The sequence below is a fragment of the Acinonyx jubatus genome, chromosome E4, assembly GCF_027475565.1.
Source record: "Acinonyx jubatus isolate Ajub_Pintada_27869175 chromosome E4, VMU_Ajub_asm_v1.0, whole genome shotgun sequence".
Taxonomy (NCBI): domain Eukaryota; kingdom Metazoa; phylum Chordata; class Mammalia; order Carnivora; family Felidae; genus Acinonyx; species Acinonyx jubatus.
Window position 1 is genome coordinate 67,986,011 of NC_069395.1, and position 23,563 is coordinate 68,009,573.

Consider the following 23,563-nt stretch of genomic DNA (forward strand, 5'->3'; position numbering starts at 1 on the left):
GTGAACAGGTACGGCAAACTTGGAGGTCTGAACGGGGAGGTGGGCCGCGGCCCCCGCCAGCGAGGGCCGTGGCCCAGGGGGCCGCCTGCGTCGCAAATGCCGAGTCCTTCCTGGAGTTCTGTCGTGTGCGTTTAGATCACCTTTATTCCCCCGCACGGTGCCGTAAAACACCTGCCAGACCCAGGTGCGGGACCTTGCACTGCTAACCAGCTGGAGACCCCAGAGCCACGGTCCTGGACCCAGAGCCACGGTGCAGCCTGAAGGCTTTTTGTCTCAAGACTTGATAGAAACGGGGCTGAATTAAACGATGGGTCAAAGTAACAAGTGCGACTTTACGACAGGTTATCCAGCGGGGCCCCGGCGTCGGTGTTTCTTCAGCTCCACCGGGATCGTGTGCCATGTTTGTGGGGGGCAGGGCCCTATTTGTACAACATAGTCGCTGGGCGTGCGTGGTCGGTGAACCGTCCTGAAGGGCTCTGCCCCTTGCCCGTGCCACTGTTTCCCCCTCGGTGTCCATCTTTCCGAGCTCACGATCTGATTTTTCTTGATGGCCCAGTGGAAATCTGTGCACGGTGCTGGGGAAGCAGGAAGCTCTCAGGGGCTTCTAAATATGGGGCGATCTGGCCCCCGAGTGCCCGGGTCTGGACGGCTGTGCCGTGGCGCTTTCCGGGCTCACCGCGACCCCCAGCCCATTGGCTGTCCGTGTGCCTGTCCTGCCGCTCCCCCAGCCCCAGCTTTTCCAAACCTGCCAAGGGCCAGGAGAAGGGGTCACACAGAGGGCCAAGAGGCAGGTGGCACACTGAGCAAGGGAGTGGACCGCCATCAGACCCCCCGGGCGGGCTCCCATCCTGGGTCTCCCCCTTCATCGCTTTGCCCCAGGGTGGGTCACTTGGCTCGTCCGTCCCCATTTCCGCACCTGCCAGATGGGGCAGATGGTTATGTTCATCCCGAGACTGCGAGGCTCCACGTGGTAACGAGTTCGGGGTCGGTGAGTGGTCCTCCAAGCGGCCGCCGTTATCACTGTGCTCAGAATTTAGATACGTAGGCCGGTCTGGACATGGCTGTGCGAACAGAGTACCGCGCTTTTCTGCTCGTACGTTGTGACTGTTCTCGCTGCTCTGGTGTTTGCAGATAAGACGAATCCCAGATGACAGAAACCCTGAACCATAGCAATTTGCATTAATTTTGAGAGCTTACTATGTGTCACAGTGTTGGACACAGTAACTCAGTCTTCCTAGTGAGACAGGTGCTGTTTTAACCCACTTCACCGATGGGCAGACCCAGGCTTGTAAAGTTCCAGAAACTCACCAGTTCACACCACCAGTAAGTGGGCGAGCTGGGACTCAGACATGGGTCTCTGTCACCTCAGAGCTCATGTTCCTAATCACCAGGGCACTTTATCCAATTAAATTCTGATTGCTTTATGTCCAACCGGGAAACAACGGGATGTTTTTATAGCCATTTTGTAAAGAGTGAAAAAATTTTGAAAAAACACATAGGAAGGGACTCCTATGTCGTTGTTCGTCCTGTGGGAATCCTAGCTGCAGGGCACGTGAGGCCAGATGGAGGCCACTCGCTATTGCCCCCAGGACCTGCGGTCTCCCCGTCACGGTGGAGAGCCCACCAGGGTAGTGTCTCCTGTCACAGACCGGGTCTGACGCCTTGAAGGACAACCTGACCTGTCCAGACCCTCCACCCCTGGGTCCTGGCTCTTCTGCCACATGGTGCCTCTTGGACTCACTCGGCTGGAGGGCACCTGGTGAGGTCAGGCTTCTCCAGCTCCGATGGCCCCCCCAAGGTGTCCGTGACCCCAGGATGGATGCCTGGCCTCATGAGGGGCTCACATTTTGGAAGGAGAAGCTCCAGCAGCTTCGCTGAAGGCCCAGGTCATGTGTCCAAGGTCAGGACACTTGCCGCACTGAGAGCGGGAGGTCCTGGAGCACGCGTTCCCTGTAGCTGTGCTGGGGGCAGGGGACAAAGCACCTGAAATCATAGTCTTGAACCACAATGTCGCTCCATCGTTGAAAAATAGACGCGAGGCTTTAAAACGAAGGTTATAATAAAGGACAATGAACGACACTATATGATGATACAGGTGTCAATCCACCAAGAAGGTACAGCATTTATAAATACATATGTACCCAACATAGGAGCCCCTAAGTAGTTAAAGCAAATATTAGCAGACCTACAAGAAGAGATTTATAGCAATACAGTGATACCAAGGGACTTTAACACCCGCTTACATCAGTGGACAGATCATCACACAGAAAATCAATCAGGAAACATCAACCTCAAATGACACATTATACCAGATGGGCTTAACAGACGTATACACAGTACTCCACCCCAAACCAGCAGAATACACATTCTTCTCAAGTACACGTGGAACTCTGTGTCCAGGACACATCACGTGTTAAGCCAAAAAGCAAGTCGTAATAAACACAAGAAGACTGACATCCTATCAAGTATCTTTTCTGACCACAATGGTATAAAACTAGAAATCAATTACAAGAAGAAAAACTGGGAAAACAAATACGTGGAGATTAAATAACATGTTACTGAACAAGTGCTGGGTCATAGAAAAAATCAAAGGAGAAGTAAAAAAAAAAAATACGTAGACACAAATGAAAAAAAGAAATGTGACATAGTGAAATCTACAGGATACAGCAACAATGGTTCTAAGGGAAAAGTTCGTAACAATACAAGCCTACCCAAAGACACCAGAAAAATCTCAAATAAACAATTTACACCTAAAGGAACTAGAAGAAGAACCAGCAAAACCCAAAGTTAGCAGAAAGAAGGATATAATAAAGATCAGGAAGGAAATAAATGAAATAGAGACTCAAATGATAATAGAAAGATCAATGAAACTAAGAGCTAGTTTTTTGAAAAAATAAACAAAATTGACAAACTTATAGACGGATTCACCAGTAAAAAGGAGAAAGGCCTCAAATAAAATCAGAAATGAAAGAGGAGAAGTTACAGCCAACAGCACACAAATACAGAGGATAAAAGGGGCTACTGGAACAATTCTATACCAACAAAATTGGACAACATAGAAAAAAATGGATAAATTCCTAGAAACTTATGGTCTTCCCAGACTGAGTCATGAAGAAAATCTGAATAGACTGATTACTAGTAAGAAGATTGAGTCAGTGATCAAAAACCTCCCAAGAAACCAAAGTCCAGTACCAGTTAGTTTCAGTGGTGAATTCTACCAAACATTCAAAGATTTAATGGCAATCCTTCTCAAACTCTTCCAAAACACTGAAGAGGAGAAAATGCTTCCAAAGTCATTTTACAAGGCCAGCATTACCCTGATACTAAAACCAGATAATGACAACACAAGAAAATCATAAGCCAGTATCCCCGATGAACAGTCATGTAAAAATCATCAACAAGGTATTAGCAAAATGAATTCAACAATATATTTAGAAGATCACATACAATGATCAAGTGGGATTTATTTCAGGGATGCAAGAGTGGTCAACATTTGTAAGTCAGTCATCGTGATACGCCACATTAACAAAACAGAAGGTAAAAGTCACGCAGTCATTTCAATAGATGCAGGAAAAGCATTTGTCAATATTCAACATCCTTTTATGATAAAAACTCTCCACAGAGTGTGTGTAGAAGGAATGTACCTCAAAGTAATGAAAGTCGTAATATGACAAACTCAGAGCTATTATACTCAACAATGAAAAGCTGAAAACTTTTCCTCTAACGTCAGGGACAAGACAAGGATGCCCCTTCTCCCTCTTTCATTCAACATAGTACTGGAAGTGTTAGAGCAATTAGGCAAGGAAAAAAAATAAAGGCACATAAAGAAAAAGTAAAACTGCTACTATGTTTAGATGACGTGATACTATATATAGAAAACTCTGAAGACTCCACCAAAAAACTGTTAGAATAAATGAACTTAGTAGAAGTTGCTGGACACAACATTAATATACAAATATCTGCTGCTTTTCTATACACGAATAGCAAACCGTCAGAGAAATCAAGAAAACAGTGTCATTTACAATCACATCAGAAAGAATCAAATAGGATGAGAGGGTGATCTGGCTATGACATTTGTCACCCATTGATCACCAAGGTTGATTTGGCTGGTCTGGCTGGCTGGGCAGGTGTCCCCTTCCTCCCTCAGCTCTCCACACACGTCCCTCCCGAAGCTGCACACTTAGTAGAAGCAGACGACCTTCCCTAATAGAGGAGGACGGTCAAAGGCATACAAGTGGCTGTGTTCACCTCCTAGGACCTCCAAACAAGCTCTCAAAGTCCATTTGTGGGAGAATGTAGGGCAGTCAAGCTTCCAAGACTCAACACGTTCAAGTGAGGCGCTGCATGCGGTGGTCTGCCTTTCTGTAAAATTAGAAATGAAAGAAGAGTAAAATACCTAGGAATAAATCTAACCAAGGAGGTGAAAGACTGGTACGCTGAAAACTGTAAGACTTTGATGAAAGAAACTGAAGGTGACACGAACAAATGGAAAGACATTCCATACTCATGGGTTAGAAGAACAGATTTGTTACAGTGTCCATGCTAGCCAAGGCAATCTACGGATTCAAAGCTGTCAAAATTCCAATGGCGTTTCTTCACAGAAATAGAACAAATCATCCTAAAGTTTGTGTGGAACCACAAAACACCCTAGATAGCCAAAAGAGTCTTGAAAAAGAAGAGCGAAGCCAAAGGTATCCCACTCCCTGATTCCAAACTGTATTACAAAGCTGTAGCAGTTAGAGCAGTGTGGTCCTGGCACAAAAACAGACATGTAGATCGACAGAACAGAATAGAGATCCCAGAAATAAACCCACAATTATATGGTCAATTACCTTACGACAAAGAAGGCAAGAATACACGATGGGGAAAAGAAGATCTCTTCAACAAATGGCGCTGGGAGAACCTGACAGCTACATGCAAAAGAATGAAACTGGACCACTTTCTTCCATCATATACAAAAATAAACTCAACGTGGATTAAAGACCTGAGTGTGAGGTCTGAAACCATAAAAATCCTAGAAGAAAACAGAGGTGGTAAGCTCCTTGACATCTGCCTCAGTGAGGTTTTCTTGGCCCTGACTCCAAAGATAACGGAAGCCAAAGCAAAACTAAGTAGGCGGGATTACATCAAAATAAAATGCTGCCATGAAGGAAACCACTGAGAAAATGAAGAGGTAGTCTACTGAATGGGAGAAGATGTTTGCTAATCGTATGACCGATGAGAGGTTAATATCCAAAATATATAAAGAACTCATGCAACTCAATAACAACAAACACCCCCAAACCACTGAGTTAAAAATGGGTAAAATATCTGAACAGATATTTTCCCAAAGAAGACATCCAGATGGCAAACAGACCCATGAAAAGATGCTCAACGTCACTTCTCATCAGGGAAATACAAATCAAAACCATGATGAGATGTCGCCTCACACCTGTCAGGATGGCCAGAATCAACAACACAAGAAACAACAGGTGTTGGCGAGGATGCGGAGAGAGGGGAACCCTCATGGCACTGTTGGTGGGAATGCAGACTGGTGCAGCCACCATGGAGAACAGTACGGAGTTTCCTCAAAAAAATTAGAAATAGGTCTACCCTATGACCCAGCAATTCCACTTCTGGGTATTTACCCAAGGAACACAAGAACACGAATTCAGAGGGATACATGCACCCCAGTGTTTACTGGAACATTATTTACAGTAGCCAAGAAGTAGAAACAACCTAATTGTCCATCAGTAGATGAATGGGTAAGAAAGATGTGGTTTTTATGCACAATGGAATATTACTCAGCCATAAAATCAGCAATCAGACCTTGCCATTTGCAATGGCAGGGACGAGTTTTGTGTTAAAATGTCAGACAAATACTGCATGGTTTCACTCTCGTGTGGAATCTAAAAAACAAAACAAAACCCAGACTCCTAGATTGAGAGAACATATTTGGTGGCTGGTAGGGGTGGGGTGGGTGCAGTGGGGGCAGGGGTCAGGAAATACAAACTCCCAGTTATAAACAGCGTGGGGAACATACCCAGCGATGTTGTATTAACGGTGTGTGGTGACACGGGTCACCAGACTTGCTGCGGTGGCCATTTTGCTGTGTTTGCAAATGTCAAATCAGTGTGTTGCACAGGTAATATAATACTGTGTGTCACTGGGACCTCGGTGAGGAAGAAGAAGAAGGTGGGGGGCAGGGGCATCCGGGAAGGTGGGGAGCCTGGCCCCGGGGGTCGTGCCTGTGTTTGTTTTTCCCAAACAGGGACTAAATCACCCCAGGATCCGCGGGCACGAAGGTGCCATTTGCGGTGACTCGGGCCGTGGCTTTGCCAGTGCAGAACTTTTCAACAGGCGCCGGGCTGGCATTTCCCCCGCGGAACAAGCAAAGCTGACCCCATTAGCGGCTGAATATGGGAAAGTTTGTTTCTAAATCCGACCAGTCCCACCACTCAAATTACTCAAATTGCCGAAGTGATTTTTCCCTTCTGCTCACTTGAGAGCGCACAGGCCCAGGGATGCAGGTTTAACCCACGGTTTCGGCCTCAAATTATAGGAACGCAGCACTCGATTTCCTGAGAACCTGCCAGCGCCCAGGGGTCCGCTCAGGTCCACGTCCTTCTGCAAGAAAAAGAGCAAAAAATAAGAACCTGAAAAACCCTGTTTGGCCAAATGTGAAATAACTGGAAAGGTTCCAGTTTAGGATCAAAACCGAGAGCCAGTGTGGATGTGAAGGTCTGGCGACGGTGGAGCGGAGTCAGGACCTGGGGGGTCCCAGAGCCCCCAGTGCCATTTCCCTGCAGGAACCTGGGCCTCGCGCAGTGGCACCGCCGAGGCGACCCTGTGCCGGGAACAGCAGACACGCAGCAGGGAGTGTGGGCTCCTCGATGCGACCAGCCGGAGCCCCTCGGGGTCCAGGATGCACCCAAGGGCGCCCACCCCGTGCCAGCGCCGTCCCGTCTTAAAGGAGCGCTGGAGCACACCAGGAGTCGTTGTGAAGAAGGGTGCCGTGTGCTCTCTTGGCTGTGAGGTCACGTGTCGCAGGGTCCGCCCCAAACCAGGCGGGACCCTCCGTGTCACGAGACCAGCCGGCCAGGGGGAGGGGCGTCTTCACGGCCTTCCTGCCCTGGGTCCCCGGAAAGACACTGAAGAATCGGATCCCTGGGTTAACCGGAAACTCTCCTGCACCGGATTCCAAGTAACTTGGCGGACCGAGCCCCTAGCGGGATTTCCTGGCGCTGAGTTTGGACCATCCGTCTGGAATTCCTTAGACACCCGCCTCCCTTTCTGCCCTTCCCCACGTCCCCCTGCGCCTCCTTGGCAGAAATGAAGCAGTAGCGACCGACCAGTTGACTGGGTGTGTCCCCGCCTTGGAGGGCGTGCCAGCCCCTGGGTCTGCACCCGCGCCCACCCCCTCCCTGCCTCTCTGTGCCCCCTCCTCACCCACGCTCTCCAACAGGGAGAACTCACACTTGGCCTTCCTACAAGCAGCGTGGGGACGACACGGTGAACGGCCACTGACGGGACCTCCCTTTGATTCATTCCATGGGCCTGGACACCGCCCCACGCCCCCCTGGAGGTGCCTCACCCTCACGAGTGCCACGAGTGTCACGACACATGTGCTGCCATCCGGCAGATGAGGAAACTGAGGCTCGGATGGCGTGTACCCTCTCCCAAGGTTGCCTGCTCCCGGGGGGGGGGGAAGCCCGCGAGCCTGCGAGCCCGCAGCTGTTCCCGGCTCCCGGGGCCCAGCGCACCTGCTGGAAGCCAGGGTCTGGGTTCTAAGCCTGGCTCCGCGGGTCCATCTTTTCGATGCGGGACCCCCCCCCCCCCCCCCCCGCTCCTCCCGGAGTCACATCCGTGACTCTGCTCCTGCCCAGAACGCTCTGCTCCCAGAGAGGCTGCAGAGGGGAGGGGGCACGAGGAGAGGCCCCGGCAACCGCCTGCAGGACCCAGGGCTCCATCCCCGCGGAGGGAGCCGTGGCTGCGCAGGGTGGTCCTGCACCAGGCACCTCCTGTAGCCTCGGAACGGCTCTGGGCCCTGCCGCTCGCCCTTTGCGGAAGGAGCAGGCCCTGTGGGGCGGCCGGAGCTCCCCTGACTGTGCCCCTTCTGCGCCTCGTGCCGGCTTCTCCGCCCCCTGGTGCTCGGGGCACCCGGCTTTCCGTCACGTGTCACGTACGACGTACTACGCACGACGTTCTCTTATCGAGGAGGGAGGACACGCTCCGTGATCGGACGACGTTGTTGAGGAGGGAGGACACGCTCTTTGTTGGGCCCAAGCCGCGCTGCAAATGCAGGGGGTCAACGTGGGCGGTCCTTCCGACCCCCTCCTTCCCGGGCCGGACATGCACCTGCCTGCGGTGGTGGGAAGAGCAGTGACCAGCTGGCCACCCTCACCCACCGGCCCCCCCACCTCGGCCGGGCCTGGGCTCTCAAGCCCCCTGCAGAGGCGCGTCAGACCCTGCCGCTCAGGGTTCAGTATGAGATTGAATTAGAACACAAAGAGCAACGAATGCCCTCTTCCTAACTCGGTGTAGCCCTGGGGCTCCTATTCAGGGAAGACGTAGGGAGGCTGTTTATCCACCCGCACCCCACCTCCCTAATGTAAAAGGTTTACCGGGGCCAGGACTACCTGGTCAGAGGGCCCTGAACCCCTGCCCAGAGGCCTGGAGGCCCAGAGGCGGGGCTCCCCGAGGAGCAGGGAGGCTGGAGCTAGCTGTTCCTGAACTCCCACCGGCACTCTGTTTTACGTGTTTACATCCTGTGTTTCCACCGGAGGGTGAGCGTGTCAGCGTGAAGCATGAAAACCGTTCCTGTAGCTCTGCCTCTGAGGACCTGGAGACCGGGGAGTGAAATGGCCTGCGGGTCACATGCAAACTCCCGCCTCCTCAGGCCCCCAGCCTTCTGGTCTACGCGAAACGGCTGATTTCGAGCCCTAGTGAGGAGCCCAGCTAAGATTAGATCTTACTCTCGGAAGCAAGACTGTTGTCAGTGCTCTGTGAGGACAAGCATGTGTCCTGGCCTGGGCCCCGGCCACTCCCGTGTTAGTGACGTTGGCCAGGAGCCCCTGGGAAACGGCGCAGAGGCGGCTTAGGGCCGAGAACAAGCCCTGCCCCCCCCCCCCCCCCCCCCCCGCGGGCGCGCGCCTGGCTGTGAGCTCTGCTGGCGCCGCCTATACGTGACCCGGCAGCGTCCCCACGCAGGGCTCCGCGTCGCCAGAGTACGATCGCAGGAACACTGGCATCTCCTGCCTTCGCTGCACTCATGTGTCTGCCTCTCGCGGCATTTTTGCCACCGTAGCCCTCCCCACCCCCATCTCGCGTGCTCAAGAGCTGGCTGTGCTCAGGCATCGAGAAACTTCATCCTTCTAATCCTCTTTTTTCCTGTATGGAATCCAGAAACACTGATCTTTCTGTCCCCAGAAACCAAAAGGCCTTGCTCCTGTTTGAGCAGAAGGGGCCCTCAGGCCCCCTGCTGCTACTTCACGGGCTGGTGGCCCCGAGCTTCCTCCTCCTGTCCAGGTCCCTGTTGGCGGCCAGAGCCCTCGCAGCCCTGTCTGGGCGCCTTGCTGCCTGTTCCCTCCGTGGACACATGTGGCCATCAGCCCCCGGGCTTCCTTGGTTCCCCACCCGTTGCAAATGGAGGTATTTCCACCAACGGCAGAGGGACTGGCGGAGGATGGGAGCTGGCCAGCTCTGGACTGGTTTCTCCCACCAAGTCAGGGAACGAGGGCCACCCCCCCCTCCCCTGCAGACTCCCCTCCAGAGAGGGGGTCCCCTAGACTCCAGCCCTGCGCCCCTCGGCCCTACCCGCAGGCATCCTGGCCCCAGGGCGGCGGCACCGGGTGTGGTGGGCCTGGGGCCCTGGGGCTGCGCGCTGTCACGTCTGCATGGGAAGTGGTCAGATGCAGGGCCTGGGATGGGGGTGAGTGCCGGGTCAGCCGGCGCTGTGGGTCTGATGAAGCCCGTGTGAGGCTGTGACCGGAGGCCAGCTCTCTGCAGCAAGGCCACGTGTCCACGGTGGGAACCCCACACACAAGCGTCCCCCGGGGCTCACTCTTCTGAGCTGGCCTGACCCCCACCCCTTCCAGGACACCGGAGATCTCGCGACCCAGGCCCGGTGTGTTGTTAGGGTGTGAGTGGGGACCAGTCTCTCTCTTTCGCCGTCCGTGGCTCCCACCAACGGCATCTTGCTCTGCCCTCCAGCCTCCTCTTGGTTTTGAAAAGCTCAGGGATGAGCCAGCCGAGGTTTTCATCTTGTGTTCAGGTGTTGGTCACTGAAGGGATGTGGAACTGAGCGGTAGCACAGTGGTGGCCCGTGGTTTGAGCCACGAGCTCGTGCCTCGGGAGCAACTTTGTCGTGCTCGGAAACTAGGTGGCTGGGACAAGTGGGAAAATCCCACTGTTTGTCCCTAAACTCCACAGTATCCTCTCCGTCGCTGCTCCGGGCAGAATTTCTGTCTTTCCTTCCTCTCTGGGAAGTCAGGCGACTTGTACTCCATGGTCATATAGCCTCTTGCGGTCAGTCAGGTGCACCACAGACAGGGACAGGTCCCTCGGGTCAGTCCCGGCCTCTTCCAGACGGGACGTCACCGGGAGCGTTCAGCGGGGTGGCTTGGGGTCATTCTTCCCCGGCTCCGGCCCCCACCCCCGCCTGTCTTCACAGGTGGTCTCCAGAATTGCCTCTTTCCCACAGGAACTAGACATTTTCGTGACAGGCAGGTAAGCCTTGCACACGTTTCCACGCCTGTTTTGGTGTCTCGAATTGTTCGTTTTGGAGAACCTGAAACCGTGATTCCTGTGTTCATAACCATTTCCTCTCTCGGTGCAGGAGGAAGCGTTTTTGTTGTTCTTGGTTTTGTTTTTACAAAAAGATGAATTGTGCCTGGATTTCCATCAGAGTGACAGCTCCCCTTCTGTGGCCCCTGAAAACACCGCAGGACTCGGCATGTGCCGGCCAGCTCGTTCCAATGGCTGGAACCGAACGCGGTTCCCAACGTCTCTTCCGCTCGCGGGAAGGGATGTGACAGGTGTCGGGAAGGTAGGGCCATCGCCCCAATTGTAGCTGAGAAGGCGGTTAAATCGGAACATGGATCTTAAACTAGTCCCCCGTGCAGGCGGTCACGAGTGAGCCTTTGTCCATCTGTGTTTCATACCGGGAGTGGAACTGGGAAGAAAGGTGCATGGTAGGTAGCCCAGCAGCCGGGAATTCTGTGGAATTCTGTAGGCCGCCGGCGCGAGGAGCGTGAGTGGGATCTCACTCCACCTCCACCTGACATTTCGGGACCCTGTACCGCGGGCGACCCTGTACTGTCCCCAGCCTGGCTGTGTGGGCACCGCCCGGAGAGGCATGACGGTGATGTCCGCCAGGGCTCCCAGGGCTCAGGTCTGTGTCACTGTCCCCCTGCCCGCTGCGGCCTGTCTCAGCCTGCCCACAGGGATGCTCGTGGCTGGTTGACTGTCCCTGTGAGGGAATCTCGGGGTCCAGCTGACCCAGGAAACCCTCTGGGTCCGGTGGGCTGCTTCGCCGGGGACCCAGGGGCTCAGCCTCGCTTCCAGGCTTGTGTCCTGGCCCGGAGCCACTGTCTACAAGGTACCATATACAGGGTGAATTACAACAGCAGGATCAGATTTTCTCGCTGTTCTGGGGGCTGGAAGCCCAGGACCCAAGGGTCCACAGGGCCATTTTCCTTCTGCGGTCCTTCCTTGCCTGGTCTGGCTTCCAGGGAGGCCACCGCATCCCTTGCTCATTGTCACACGTGGCTGTGTCCCCTCTGTGCCTCTCCTGCAGGGACACCAGCCCCGTGGATTAAGGGCCAACTCCCCATAGCAGGACCTCGTCTCAACTTGATTTCACCTGCCGCACACTCAGTTTCCGAGTGAGGTCACGTTCATGGGGTAGCCGGCATTAGGACTCCAGTGTCACAGTCCGGCCCACACCCCAAGCTCTCCCCTTGGCTGAGGAAGAGGCAGACGCCCTCGGCCTTCCCTCCGCCTGCTTCTGATTTGGAAGGGCTCACTCTCCTTAAGGCGTCCCAGCCCCGGCTGGCTGGCCTCCTCTAGACTCTGTCCATAGCCCTGTCCCAGGCTAGTGTCCCCTCTGGCCAGCGCTCGGCACCCACCATGCCCCCTGAGCCCAGGGGGCTCCCCGCCTCCTGTCCCTCTGCCTCTTTCGACCTCTGATCTGCCCTCACTCAGCCCAACAGATAGGTCACTGCTTGTACGTCTGCCCTGGGGTGGTCTGCACCCCACTTCCCCACTCAGTCAAGATCCCACTGAGAACTCGGGAGGGAGTGTGGCTTCAGGGTGGCCTCACTTAAGGTCAGACCCCAGCCGGGCAGTTTATTCTCTGGGTGACCTTGGGCGAGTGACTTCGCCCCTCTGAGCTGGATTCCCTTACTTGCACGGGGACCCCTGCTTTGCAAAGTGGTTGTTAGGGTCAGGTGTGCAGTGCGTGGGTGGCCCCCATGGTGGTGCCCCGTGGGCTGTGGCTGTAATCACCTCCCTGCCCGCAGTGTAGCTGAGCATGACCATGACTGCTCGTCAGGGTTGGAGGCCTCATCTCTCATTTGGAGAAGGCTGCACAGGGTTACGGCTTCTGTTTCACAAGCCGCGGGAACCTAGGCTCAGAACCAGGCCACATAAATGCCGTGCATCTGCTGAGCGGGATTCGAACCCAGGAGAGAGTGCTTTGCACTTCGTAGAGCTGCTGTGGGGTCACCCGGGGACCCCCGGCAGTCATGCCCTCTCAGCTCCCGGCTCGCGCTCTGCTCATCTGCCCGCCCCCCTGGCCTCCCCTTTCTTCTTTCCTCACACCCACGGCTTCTAAGCACGCTGTTGTCCGATGCATCCCGTGTCCCTTGAGGGACACTCCGACCGGGCGGCTCCGAGGTGCAGAGCAGACCAGGGCCCCCCTTGGGGAGCCAGGCAGGATTGATCCTAACGCTGATCTGTCCACACATCTCTGAGCACAGAGACACCAGGCTCCCTCCGGCCTCATCGTCCTTTGCTTCCTGAACTGGACACATTTATCAGCCTTCCGTGTTGTTACCACGAGCAAAAGTGGAAAATCTAACGTGCCGGGTAACGTTGATTGATTTTCCCTGAACTAAAAGCAAAGTTTCAGGCGTCACCTTGGAAACAGCTGTGACTTTGGCCTAGAGGGGCCTTGTCCCGCTTCCTGGAATCATTACCCAGGCGCGGACCTGACTGGGGACAGCTGGCGCAGTGGCCACTTTAATTATTAGTGGCCAGCAGGCCCGCTGACGGCAGAGGCTTGGGGACCGTGTACTTGTGTGGAGCGAGGCCCGTGCCCCCGGCTCCTCTGGGAGCCGCTCAGACAACACGCCGGGTCGTCTGGAGACGAGGGGCCCTCGTCGATCCACAGAGCCGCCGGCCGTCCTCCCTGCCCCCTGCAGCCCAGGAGCCAGCCTTCCCTCGCGTCACCACACTCGGCCCGGGGTGGCGCTTCCCGGACTGTCTGACTCACGCGGGAGTTCTGCGCGAACGAAGGCTCGACTCAGGAGGTCTGGGCTGGCGCTGACACGTGCATTTCTGAGACTCGCGGCTGAGCCCAAAGCTGACGGTCGGGGACTGCGGATCGAAAGCAAGGGCCTGGTGGAAGGTACCTCCGGCTTCTCACACTGGCTCCCCGGACGTTGTGAGCTGGTGACCCGGCAGGGAGGCCTTTGCCCCGCGTGCTGTCGCAGCCGCTGAGGCCGTGCCCTCAACTGGACCCCCCGTTAGACTCACCTGGGGCCCCGAAGACCTCGCCGTGCCCAGGACCCACCCGGAACAGCCAGGCGGCCAGGGTTGGGGAGCCGCTGATGTACGTCCCCGAGACACTGTCGAGACGCGGCACTGACACCGGGGCGGGTGGGCGCTGCTGTGACAGGTGCCCAGAAACGTATCGTGGCTCAACAGGATAGCAGCTCGTCTCCATGCAGCGGTGTTTGTGTGCGTGGGCCGGCCGGCATTCTTCTGCACCTGCCACTCAGGGGCCGTGGGGGTTCTGCCATCCTCGGGGTGCGGCTCCTGGGACCCCCGGGGGTCGTCTCTGTCGTGGTCGGCCTGAGACCCGGAGCGTTTTGGGCGTCAGCCTGGACGCGGCGTCCGTCACTTCAGCTCACGGTCTGCTGACTGGAACTCAGGGGGACGAGGGACCCGGGTGCAGGGCGGCTCTGAGCCTGGGACAGAGTCAGCAGGTGGTCCGGGTGCACAGACGGGGGCCAGCTCTTCCCTCCCAAGGGACAGGCACCGATCCACAACCCGTCACAGCCCTGGGGATTCCCGACACAGTGCCCCACAGAGAGTTCGGAGCGTTCTTGAGGCGCAGGCTGTTTGTGGACTCCTTTTCCTCTGTTGCACGTGGAGAAACGTGTCAGTGGCTGAGGACAGAGGCCAGTTAGATTCTCATCCCAGCCACCGTCCCCGACGTGGCCTCCCCCTCACTCGGCTGCAGGGACTCAGCCTCGGCCACCAGCCTGGACTCGGCTCTGGTGCATTCCCGCCCTGCCCCCACCTCCTCCCTTGCTGGGCTTCCTGCCACATAGGGGACAGCGTCGGAGCCCCGGTCGAGGCATCTCATCTCGGCGGCTCCTCCAGACCTCTCCGACCATCGTGTGCTCCCAGCCCCTCCCCCTCCTCAGCTCACTCCTAACTGGCCTCCCTTCTGCCCAAGTCACTGAGGTTTCTTGCGGCCAAATCGAGTGTCCCTTCTCTGCTCCTGCCTTTCTCGCCTGCTAGGAACCACCCCTCCTCCTGAAAGCCATCTGCCCGGCCGCTCTTGTGCCCTGACTGATCCCAGTGTCTGGACTGGGCCCCTCCTCTTTTCTGTCTACCTTCCCTCCACAGGTGAGCTCCCCCCACCCTGTGGTTCCGAATTTTCTCTCTGTGCTCATGACTCTGGAGTCCCAGGCAAGCCCCTGACGCCCTCCACGGCTACTGCATCCAACGTGGAGACGCCTCCAGGCTCAGCAGTGCCGCCCCGACCCGAACCAGCAAACCAACAAGAACCCTTCCTGGGAGGAGCCCCACCGTCTGCTCAGATGTCAGCATCCGGAATCTGGGAGACACTCTCAGCCCCCAAACGCCACCCTCACCGGCCCTGTTGGAGAAACAGACTCAAGTCTGTCCCGTAATCTGTTCCTTGCTGTCACTGCCCCTGTACTGGGCCAGGCCACCCGCCCCCCAAAGATGGTCTCACGTAGCGGCATCCATGCCTTCCCCCCGACGGTGTCCAGCGTACCCGGATTGTGCCCCCCTGCCCCACCGCCCTGCACAGGAAGATACGGTGGTTTGTTTGGTGTTTGTCTTCTAATACGTTACAGACCAATAATCGTATAATGGTAAAACTGGATTCTAGAAAAAAACCAAAAAGACAAAGACATAGAAGTCCCACCTTAGATTATTAGACACAACAGTACTAAAATTGCGTTTTAATAGATAGAAATGGAGAACATTCATGGATGTTGCAGCAAGGTCAAATTGAAGGTCGGATTGCTACAAAAGTTTCTAACTGGCTACGCTGGATTTCTCTGTTTGGCGGGGGACTCGCCCCACACAGCCCGTGCGCCAGCATCAGCGTGGACCCGCTGTGAGCCAGGCGGCTCTGGGCTCGGTTAAGTGCCACACCGCCCCCGTGGGGACCGTCCCTGAACTGCTCGCCTGCCACTGCCCTCACCCAGGCCCCTCATCCCCGCACTGTCAGCACCTCTCCTCTGGGCTCCTTCGTGGCACCGAGACTGTGCCAGAGACAGCAGTGGTGGTGGTGTGGGACTCCCACCTTGAAGCTGTCTGTTCAGTAGCTGATGGGCACTCGTCCCCGCCCTCTGACTGCCTGTGTGCCCTGTTGGAGGTGCTGCAGGGCCTGCCTGTGATTTGGGGGAGCAAGAGGGAGCACCTCGTTTCTGCCCTCTGCCAGGAGACAACACCCGAGTCTCCGTTTCCAGTAGTGAGTTGAATCTGTAGATGGGGCGGGGTTGAGGGCCCAGGTGAGGGAGCCATGCAGTCAGGGTTCCAGAGAGAACCAGAGCCAGTAGTGTGCATGTGTATACGCTCTTCTGTGTGTATGTCCACGTGATCACGTTTATATGTGTCCTACACATAATCACACGACAGGTAATTCTGTATGTTTAAAATCACAGTGTATATGTCATGGTGTGTATGTGTACAGACTCACAGCATATCATATATGAACATGATCACAGTGCGTGTGCACATACCGTATATATGATTACAACATATATACTTCACAATTTATGTGTATAATAACCACAGTATATATGTATATACTATGTATATATACATAATCACAATGTATATGTTATACCGTGCGTGTGTGTGTGTGTGTGTGTGTGTATACATAATCAGTATATATATACACACTCTGTATATACATAGTCACTGCATATATCTATGCCAGTGGTGTGATATATACATACTGTATATGTATATACACACACATGCACATATGTGTATATATATACACACATATACACAATCACAGTAAATATATACGTAACGTATCTACATATTTCATTACAGTGTGTATATATATATATATATATATATATGCTATGTATACATATGTAATCACAGTACGTATGCCATGCTGTGTGTATGTAATATATACAGTGTGTGTATATATACTTATATGTATATGTGTATATGTATTTGCATATATATAAGTGTTTATACGTATACCGTGTATATATGTAGTCACTGTGTAAATACATACTATATATATACATATACACACAATCACCGTGCATATAATATTCTCTATGTACATATTTCATCACAGTTTACATGTGCTGTATACACATGTAATCACAGTGTGTGTGTGTATACTATATGCACATAATCACAGGGCATATACTCTGTGTGTACATAATCACAGTGTACATACAGGTACCCTGTGTGTGTGCGTGTGCGTGCTCATGGAGGCTGGAAGGCCCCGGGATGTGCAGCGTGCCGTCTCTGAGCTGGAGGTCCGGGAGAGCCAGCAGTGTGACTCAGCCCTAGTCAGGAGGGCCGAGCACCAGTGCTGGGGTCCCAGGAGGTAGGAGAGGAGAGTCCCAGCTTGTGCAAAGCGAGAGTCTCGCCCCTCCTCTGCATTTCTGTTGTGTCGGGTCCTCAGCAGACTGGATGGTGCCCACCACAGGGGGAAGTGCCATCTGCCCCGTCTGTGACTCAAATGCTGGACAAGAGACACCCTCACGGACAGGCCAGAAGTGATGGTTAACCAGCGGTCTGGGCGCCCGCAGCCCAGTCAAGGTGACCCGTAAGTGTCGCCATCACAGGGTTCCTGTGTCACCCACACCAGGGGCTGGGACCACGTGGACCTGCCCCCCTGATGGGGTCGGGCCACACACAGCCTGTCCTGTTCCTTTCTTGTCCCTGGCTCCCCACCGGCACTGAGCCGGTTAACACCGTCCCGCTGGAGCCTGCCTCTTCCGTGGTCCTAGCCCACGGCCCATGACCTCACCTGCTCTCTGGGGGTCTTCTGTGTCTCCATCGTGGGGTGCACAACGGCTGTTCTCTGGCCCGTCCCGTGGGGGGAAGCCAGCTGGCCTGGCCTGCATGTTTTAAGCCTCCCCCCACCCCCATTCCTGAATCCCCCACAGGGGCCAGCACACATCTTACTGTTTATAAAACAACATCTGTGCCCAGAGTTTCCAGCACCTTCCGCCCCTCGGGAGGCGGGGTGCCTGGCACTTCACCCACCTCATGTGTGAGTGTGTGTGAGTGCGTGTGTGCGTGCGAGGGTGGCACTGATGCTTCCTTCTGTGGACTGCGGACAGGGCTTACCAGCCACGTGAATATTCATCGTCTACTTACTTGTCCTCATCTTTAGTCAGCCCGGAGGACGGGGACCAGCGTAGTGCCGGGTTCCAGCGCCGATTCAAAACACGTCTGTTAAATGAATTAAGAAATGGGTGAAAGATGGGGCGCCTGGGGAGCTCGGTCGGTTGAGTGTCCGACTCTTGATTTCAGCTCAGCTCATGATCTCACGGTTCATGGGATTGAGCCCCGCGTCCGGCTCCTTGCTGTGTGAGCCTGTCTCTCCCCCTCTCCCTCCCTCTCTCTCTCTCTCTCTGTCCCTGCTCTGCTTGCTCTTTCTCTCTCTAAAAAGAGGGTGAAAGAACACAGTCAGTACATAAGACGAGAGGTGGGAAGGCCCTTCCAGAAGGCCTGAGATGTGGCCTGTCCGGGGTAGTCAGTCCCATGTCTCTGTGCCAGAGCGGGCGCTGTGCGCTGAGCACGCAAAACAGGAAGACAGGTGAGAAATCACTTTTGCCACTTAATATGCATCAGGCTTTCTTTCCAGCTTCATTTTGCTTCGGGCAGTAGGACGAGCTGGGCCTCCCTGAGCCTAGACGGTGGGCAAGGGGCCTAGGCGCACGGAAGGACAGGGGAGAGGCCGTCTGAGATGTGCCTGCCCGTTGGCAAATGACAGTGTCCCACACGCCGGCAGGAGACAGCCTGTGCGTCCACTTCTAGCACCCCAAACACAAGCAGCATTTGCTGCCCGACCCTGGGGCCCATCCGGCCGCCCCCCCGCCCCCTCCCCCCCCCCCCCCCCCCCCGCCACGTAGTGAGCAGCCTGCACAGGAGCAGCCGTGGGTCCCCACGAGATGCTCAGAGGCTGGAGAGTTAGGAGCCCAGACTCAGGTGTGCGGGGTGAGGCTCCGTGGCCCCGACACGACCGAGGGAGGCGGGTCAACTGTGTTGTAGGGAAGCCCCGTCTATGGAGAGGCTGGTGTGGTCTGCCTCCCACAAGAAGCCAGCCAGGATTGCCGAGCCAAGGTCCATCAGGCATGTGAGCGTCGCAGACCCCAAAGAGCAGGACAACCTCCGCGTCCAGGGGGCTCCTCCCTGGAGGAGGAACGGAGAAAGTCCGCTGTGGGCTCACCCCCCACGAGGCGGGGTCAGTGGGAGGATGCCTCTCACCAGGGCCCAGGGTGGACCGTGAGGAATTTGGGGGACCCCGGGCCCTGGCAAATGCTTTCCTCCCCCCACACTGTGGTTGAGAGCGCCTCGCGCCCTGGAAGACCCAACAGAGCAGCACCCATACCCGATTCGGGCCCTTTAGCCCGCGGCTCGTGGCCACCCTGCAGTGAGGGAGGCTTCCCCGAGCTCGGCCCAGACAGACCACCTGCCTCCAGGCCCCCAGGCACCTGCCAGCTGCCTGGAAGGGGCCGGTCCTGGGCCAGGACTGCAGGTGAGGGAAGGGGAGACCCAAGGGGTGATTCTAGGGGCGTTGGAAGCACAGGGAACTTGGGGTTTTTCCAGACCCTGGGCGATGCTGCTGGTGGGCCCGGGCAGAGGCTGGAGAGGTCTCTCGGGCAGGTGAGAGCCCGCGGAGCGGCTGTGTGAGACCCAGCAAGGGGCCTGATTTCTCCTGGCTTCTTCCCTGACGTGACCGAAGGGTGTGTGTCCGGGCCCCTTGAGGCCCCCGTCTATCCAACACTGGACAGCAGCCACCCCGTGTCCCATACGGAGGGGCCCCCCTGCACCAGCCCCTTGGCAACCTTTTGGGGTTTTTCCACCCAGAAAAGTAGGGTCTGTGTGTGTTTTCATCCTCCGCCTCGCTCGGCAGGGGGCCGTTGTCACAGCTCAGCTTGGAGCAGCTGTGCTGCTGGAGTTGAGTTCCGGCCTCTCCCACCCAGCGCGGGCACGGCTGTGTCTCTGTGGCAGATGTCGGCCCCGGGCCACACGCCATGTCCACACCGAACCCTGCATCTGTATCTGGCACCCTGTTGCCCTGGGAGCTGCACACGCGGGAAGTGTGTGGCAGGAGGTGCATGGTGGGAAGGGGCAGAGGGCGTTGCTTTAAGCGGATTGGGAATGTAGCCTCTGCGTTTCTGTGTTTCCCAGAGCGGCACCGGCTGGCCCGGGCCCCCTTCACTGAGGCCCCTAAAATGCATGCAGGTGTCAGTGTCGACGTGGTGGAGAAGCTTCGATAAAACTACGATCACGCCTGAACTTCCTCTTCCACGGGACCAGAAACGCTTGAGGGTTTCCCCTGGGAGGGAGACGGGCCCTCCAGCTCCTTGTGAAGGTTTGCAAGGTTCCTTCACTCCGACTGTGGACACTCATCACGAGCAGTGCCGCGGGCCGTGGGAGAGGAGCCAGGGGCCGTGGGAGGGGAGGGGGACAGAGGAGAAGCAAGAGCAGGTGGGGCTCCTGTGTCTTTTCACCCGTCTCCCACTCCCCTTCCTCAGCCCACAGGAGACGAGCTCTCGTGAATAGTGTGCCTTGCAGACATTTGGTTGGTAGAGATCTTACTGCTAAGCAGGAAGGAGCCGTGACCCTGTGTCATACAGCAGGGCACAGAGCGCTGACACAGGATGGAGCGATGACAAGGGGACAGATCAGTGATGCAGGGCACAGGGCGGTGACAAGGAGACAGAGCGGTGACAAGGGGACAGAGTGTTGACACAGGGCACAGAGCGGTGACACAGGACACGGAGTGGTGACATGGGACAAAGTGATACAGGGGACAGAGCAGTGACAGGACACGGGGCAGTGACAAGGGGACAGGGATTACGGGCCGGGCCTGGCTGAGTCCCAGCACACCCTCGGGACCCCAAGGCCCACAGAAGCCCCGACTGGACCTAATATTTTCTGAGTTGTAGGAGACGTTGAGGAAACCCATGTCCAGGGGTCTGTTCCCGCCACCCGCGGGCTTTCCCGGGCTCGTTTTGTGTTGTGTGGACGCGGCAGCGGCCGGTGTCAGAGTCACAACCACGAGCGGAGTTTCGCCTGTGTGGGGCCTCCGGTGAGGGGTGCCATCTGTCTGTGTAGATCCGTCTGTCCCTCCGGGAGGGGTGCAGGGGAGGGGGCCGCAGACTGTCCAGGCTCCGAGAGGGGCTGGGGGTGGGTGCCCCCCAAGCCCCGAGGGCTCCCACGTTGTTACTGGAAAGCCGCTTGCCGGGATCATGATTATGGTCTCCGTCGTCGTCTCTTGCAAGTGAAAGACCACCCCACCCTGGCTGCCAGCAGGACACGAGGTGGGCGGTCCCCTCCCAGCAAAGCCGATGGTGGGCCAGGCTCAGTCAGTAGAAACACCACGAGATGTGCAGATAAACGTTCCCACTTCGTGGCTCTTGTGTCTCACCAGCGGCAGCGGCAGCCACAGGATCAGTCTCTGCAGTGGGTGGTTTTCATGTGGCATCGAGAAGATGCGGCCTTGACATGCGCGTGTGGGGTCCTGGCTGCATGGGGTGGCAGGGATAGTTGGGGCTGTAGCACACCTTCGTGTTCTGTGGTCCCACCCCCACAAGGCCCCGAAGTTAGGGAGAACGTCCCCCAGGGCATGGAAGTTAGGGAGAGCGTCCCCCAGGGCATGGAAGTTAGGGACAATGTCCCCGAGTGTTCGGATGGCGAAACCCCAGAAGGGAAACAGCCCCGCACTCCGGCTCATCAGCACAGAGTGGGGGTCGCGTGCAGATCTGGGGGCATCCGAGCCCTGCCCCTCTGTTCCGCACAGCCCCCCAATTCCCTCCTAGATGATTGATCTGTCCAGCGTCCAGTTCGACATTCTCAGCAGAATATGGGACCGTTTGCCACAGGGTCGATGCCACAGTGTGACCGGTCCTTTGTCCTTCAGGGCAAGTGAGGGGGTGCTGCTGAGACGCATTCGTTCGCTGGGCCTTGGAAACGTTCCGGTAGTTTCCAGATCCCTGTGGCTCTGGGACTGACGCGGAGCCTGTGCTAGAGGAGCCTCTCTGTCCTGTGTGCCCCTGAGCACAGAAAGGGCCTTCTGCACTGCAGGACTGAGGGGGCTCCGGGGTGGTGGAGGGGGACCCAGGCAGCTGCCTGAGTGGGCAGAGGTCACCGTCAGACATGGACCCCCCCCCCCCCCCCCCCGCCACTGGCCTCTGCCGTCCCGCGGGTGCACACAGCATCGTTCAGCCTGGGGAAGGCTGGAGTCCCACCGGCCCGGCCCGTACCCCGCCACATCCCCAAGTGTCACTGGGGTCTCTGGCTTCAGACGCTCAGGCCCTGGCCTTCCTGGCTGTCCACCTACATTCTGTCGGAACAGCCCTCAGACTCTCCCGTTTCACAGGTGAGGACACTGAGGCCCAGAGGCGAGAAGCAGCCCGCCGGGGTCACTGGGCTGGCCAGGCGCCGGGCCCGAGCTCAGACCGGGGCTGGCGGCTGCCGGAGAGTCTGAGCTCCGAGCTCCCGTTCCCCATCCACGAGGAGCCCACAGGACCCCGCAGTGGTGTTCGCAGGGCTGGAGGAGTGAGTGTAGAGGGCCTCTTGCCCCCTCCCCCCGCCTCCAGACGCTGTGCGCAGTGGCCCCTCTTGCTCTCACGTGGCCTGCACGTGCAGGGTCTGCACCGGCGGTGCTGGGCTCCCCCACGTGTGGCCGTGAGCTGCCTTGGTAGTTTGTGCCTGGACTGTGTGCAGGGACGGGTTACGGGGCACCAGCGGTTCTGTCCAGAGAGGAAACTGAAAATGCCTTTTTTCTTCCCCTGAAATCAAAGAGTATTAGGGTCAGAAAAGCCAAATCACAGTGGGTGGGGTAGGCTTCCATTTTGCGGGGGAGGACAGCAGGGCCTGGAGAGGCCGTGTGGCGTGCGTGAGGTCACGGCGTTCGGTGGCCCCCCTGTGCCCGCCGTGCTCCCCTGCCAGGCGCCTGCCCCGGGCAGCAACAGGCTTGGGGTGGCGGCTCCTGTCGCTAGAGTGGTTCTCTGTAAGTATCGTCGTTGCAGGTACTGGGTTGTCGGGTGCGTTATAACACTCGCGGTCAGTACTGTGTGATAAAGAGGCCCACGCTGCCATGTAGGATGAACGTGTCTTTGACGAGGTTCTCACGGCCCCTGCGGCCCGCACGTGCCCAGGGCGCGGCAGGGGCTCCGCGGGCCCCAGGCGCCATCCCCGAGCCAGTCCTGAAGCTGTTTTTCTCCCCGCTGCCCCAGTGTGTCCGCTGCCTCCCACCGTGAGTCACGGTGATTTCGTCTGCCACCCGCGGCCTTGTGAGCGCTACAACCACGGGACCGTGGTAGAGTTCTACTGCGACCCCGGCTACAGCCTCACCAGCGACTACAAGTACATCACCTGCCAGTACGGGGAGTGGTTCCCCTCCTACCAGGTTTACTGCATCAAGTCAGGTGAGCAGCGTGAGGTCACAGCCCCCGCCCTACCCCGGCGTGAGGGACACCCGTGGCGCGGAAACTCCTCGCTGGGGCCCCAGATGCTTCCCCGCCCCGGGGCAGGGCGGTCCTCTGCGCACGGGGTCTCCCCCAGCCCCGTCCCTCCCTCTGAGGAGGCCCCCGGCCCTTGGGCGCCAGCCCGGCCTTTCTCTTCCAGTTGATGCGTGTAGAACACGAAGGTGTGATTGCAGGTAAGACCTGCGCCCACTTGGAAAACCGCAGGCCGTTTGCAAACCTGGGTGGGGGCCTCCTAGTTACTAGCAAGATGCTAGCAAACCCACCACCGGTCCCAGGAGCCCAGGCTAGTGACCACAATCTCGTCGGTCTCTCGCCCATCTGGTCCCACCCCCTCGCCCTGGGGTTTCCTGCCAGAGCACCTGTCCCCTGGCCGCTGTATGTGGGGGAAGCGC

General features: G+C 56.9%; 1 protein-coding gene across 3 annotated transcripts in view; it reads left to right on the forward strand.

Moving 5' to 3' along the window:
• Window positions 1–23,563, forward strand: part of SUSD4 (sushi domain containing 4) — a 91,425-nt gene that overhangs the window by 62,177 nt on the left and 5,685 nt on the right. For all 3 annotated transcript variants that reach the window (XM_053209856.1, XM_053209854.1, XM_053209855.1), the window contains one exon: window positions 22,920–23,111. In XM_053209856.1, the coding sequence (XP_053065831.1) occupies window positions 22,920–23,111 (192 nt within the window). The remainder of the gene's footprint in view (window positions 1–22,919; window positions 23,112–23,563) is intronic.